At 50.7% G+C, this 2,288-nt stretch overlaps 1 protein-coding gene across 1 annotated transcript; it reads left to right on the forward strand.

Annotated features, from left to right (window-relative positions):
• The first annotated feature begins 430 nt into the window (after positions 1-430).
• On the forward strand, positions 431-1,702 carry foxe3 (forkhead box E3). Its single transcript, XM_031864373.1, has one exon. The coding sequence runs from the start codon at positions 431-433 to the stop codon at positions 1,700-1,702; it is 1,272 nt and encodes a 423-aa protein (XP_031720233.1).
• The last annotated feature ends 586 nt before the right edge of the window (positions 1,703-2,288 follow it).

The raw sequence follows: 2,288 nt of genomic DNA on the forward strand, positions 1-2,288 counted from the left end.
CTGGGCTTTATCTTACACTGGACAGCTGACAAAAGGCCTTTTCAAAATAAAGTATTTTTTAGCATCTAAATCATAAACTCTTTTTGAAAACTGGCATCAAAGTAGAACAGAATGACCATTACAGTGCATGAAAAAAAAAATCCTTTATGTGATTTTACTGTCAAATACTGTCAGAGGGTTATTAAAATGTGATTTGGGGTTTTACCCTCCTGCCTCCATCGTCACTGGCGAGCCAGTGGCGTCATTCCTGCCTCGCTTTATAAAACTGTCAACGCCTCTCTCTCACCTGGACTGACACTCATCACCCAAACACCAGGGCAGGAGGACGGGGGTTTATTTCTGGCCAGAGCAGGGGATCGGTCGCTGGTAAACTATACGCGACTAACATTTTGACAAAAAAACAAAACAAGATACTCACATTGTTTCTTTTATGAATCTGGCAAATTATTCTTACTTCTCTGGCATGTGCAACATGACCGCAGAGACGCAGCACTCGCCCGCCGAGGCGAGTCCTGTTGTCATGTCTCCAAGTGTGTGCCTGGACTCTCCGCAGCCGCCGCCGCCTCTGATGCTGCAGGCCCGGTCGAAGGATAACGTTTTGATCAAGTCGGAGCCCCGGGGGAACAGTCCAAACACGGAAGACGGAGCCGCTCTGGGACTGACCGAGGAGCACCTGCCCACCGGGAGCCGCCGGAGGAAGAGGCCCGTCCAGAGGGGGAAACCTCCCTACAGCTACATCGCGCTCATCGCCATGGCCATAGCCAACTCTCCCGAGAGGAAGCTCACCCTGGGGGGCATCTATAAGTTCATCATGGAGCGTTTTCCCTTCTACAGGGAGAACTCGAAGAAGTGGCAAAACTCCATCCGCCACAACCTCACCCTCAACGACTGTTTTGTGAAGATCCCCCGGGAGCCCGGCAGGCCAGGTAAAGGCAACTACTGGACCTTAGACCCGGCCGCCGAGGACATGTTCGACAACGGGAGCTTTCTGAGGAGGAGGAAGAGATTCAAGCGCACAGACGTGAGCACCTATCCCGGCTACATGCAGAGCTCCAGCGCGTTCACCCCGACCCCAATGGGCCGGCCCTCGTACCCGAACACCCTGTACGCCGGGATAGGCTCTGGCTACGGCTCTCAGCTGACCGCCACGTCCCCGCATCCGGCCATGCTGCATCACTACCAGACCTCCGCCGGGGTCGGCCAAGGACAGCCGCGCAGCATGTTCAGCATCGACAACATCATTAGCCAGCAGACGGTGGTGCAGGGCGGCCCGGGGGTCGACCTTAACTCCCAGGCGCTGGGTTTGGGGCTGCACGTGGGAGGTGACCTGGGCACCATGACCTCCAGCTGCTCGGTCACCGGCAACGACCCGTCTGCGTGCTTCCAGACCCAGACTCTCAACCCCTCGGCGAACATGCTGAGCAGAAACAGCGGGAACCTCTCGTCCAACCTGGCCGCCGGGTACCCGTACTCCTCCTCGGGTTCTCCTCCGCACCTGCCCGCCATGAGCCAGTCCGGGTTCTCTCCCGGGAGCTCGCAGGTGTACTGCTCCGGTAACCGGCTGTCCCTGCCGGCCCTGCGCCCGGGCTCCTGCGCCGAGCACACGGAGCAGCTGCTGGGCCTCTCCAGCCCCATGAACTCCTACAACAACACCTACATGAGACAGGCCAACTTTGCGTCAGGATTAGAGCGCTATATGTGAGACATTATTAGCACAAAAAAAAAAAATGCTAGTTAATTATTGGCTACTAAATAGTCACATATTAAAGGAATAGGCCCTCAATGAGCCCATAAGAGGTGAAACACATAACAGTAATATCACTGGGCTTATAACCTGCTTATATTCATTAAACGACAGATTTATAAGTTCCTGAATGAAAGGTATTTTTGGCAGGATAAGAAAATACATGACACGTATATCTTGTCACACAAAATGACCGAGCCTCATGATTAAACATTCCTATTTTAAAAGCCATTTCGATCCGTTTGACACATTCCATGAGTGTACGTCAGAGAGTTTTATGTATTTCATTGTGCCACCTTTCGTTCCTATTTCCTGCGTTCCAGAGTTAGTTTTAACATGCGTTTGTTATTTGTCATTCAATTCAAGTCTGCTGATTTCCATGTAAATAGTTTGTTGATGTATAAAAACTTTATTAAAAGAAAAGAGTGTTATCGTTGCTGACGACAGGTCGCCTTGAATAAATTCATTTTTTACAGTAAAATAAATGTGGTCTTTATTCTTTATTCTCGATAATTTGTCTGTGAAAACATTATAATTTTTTATC

Source organism: Anarrhichthys ocellatus, unplaced genomic scaffold, assembly GCF_004355925.1.
Source record: "Anarrhichthys ocellatus isolate YVR2014 unplaced genomic scaffold, GSC_Weel_1.0 scaffold30, whole genome shotgun sequence".
NCBI classification, from domain to species: Eukaryota; Metazoa; Chordata; class Actinopteri; order Perciformes; family Anarhichadidae; genus Anarrhichthys; species Anarrhichthys ocellatus.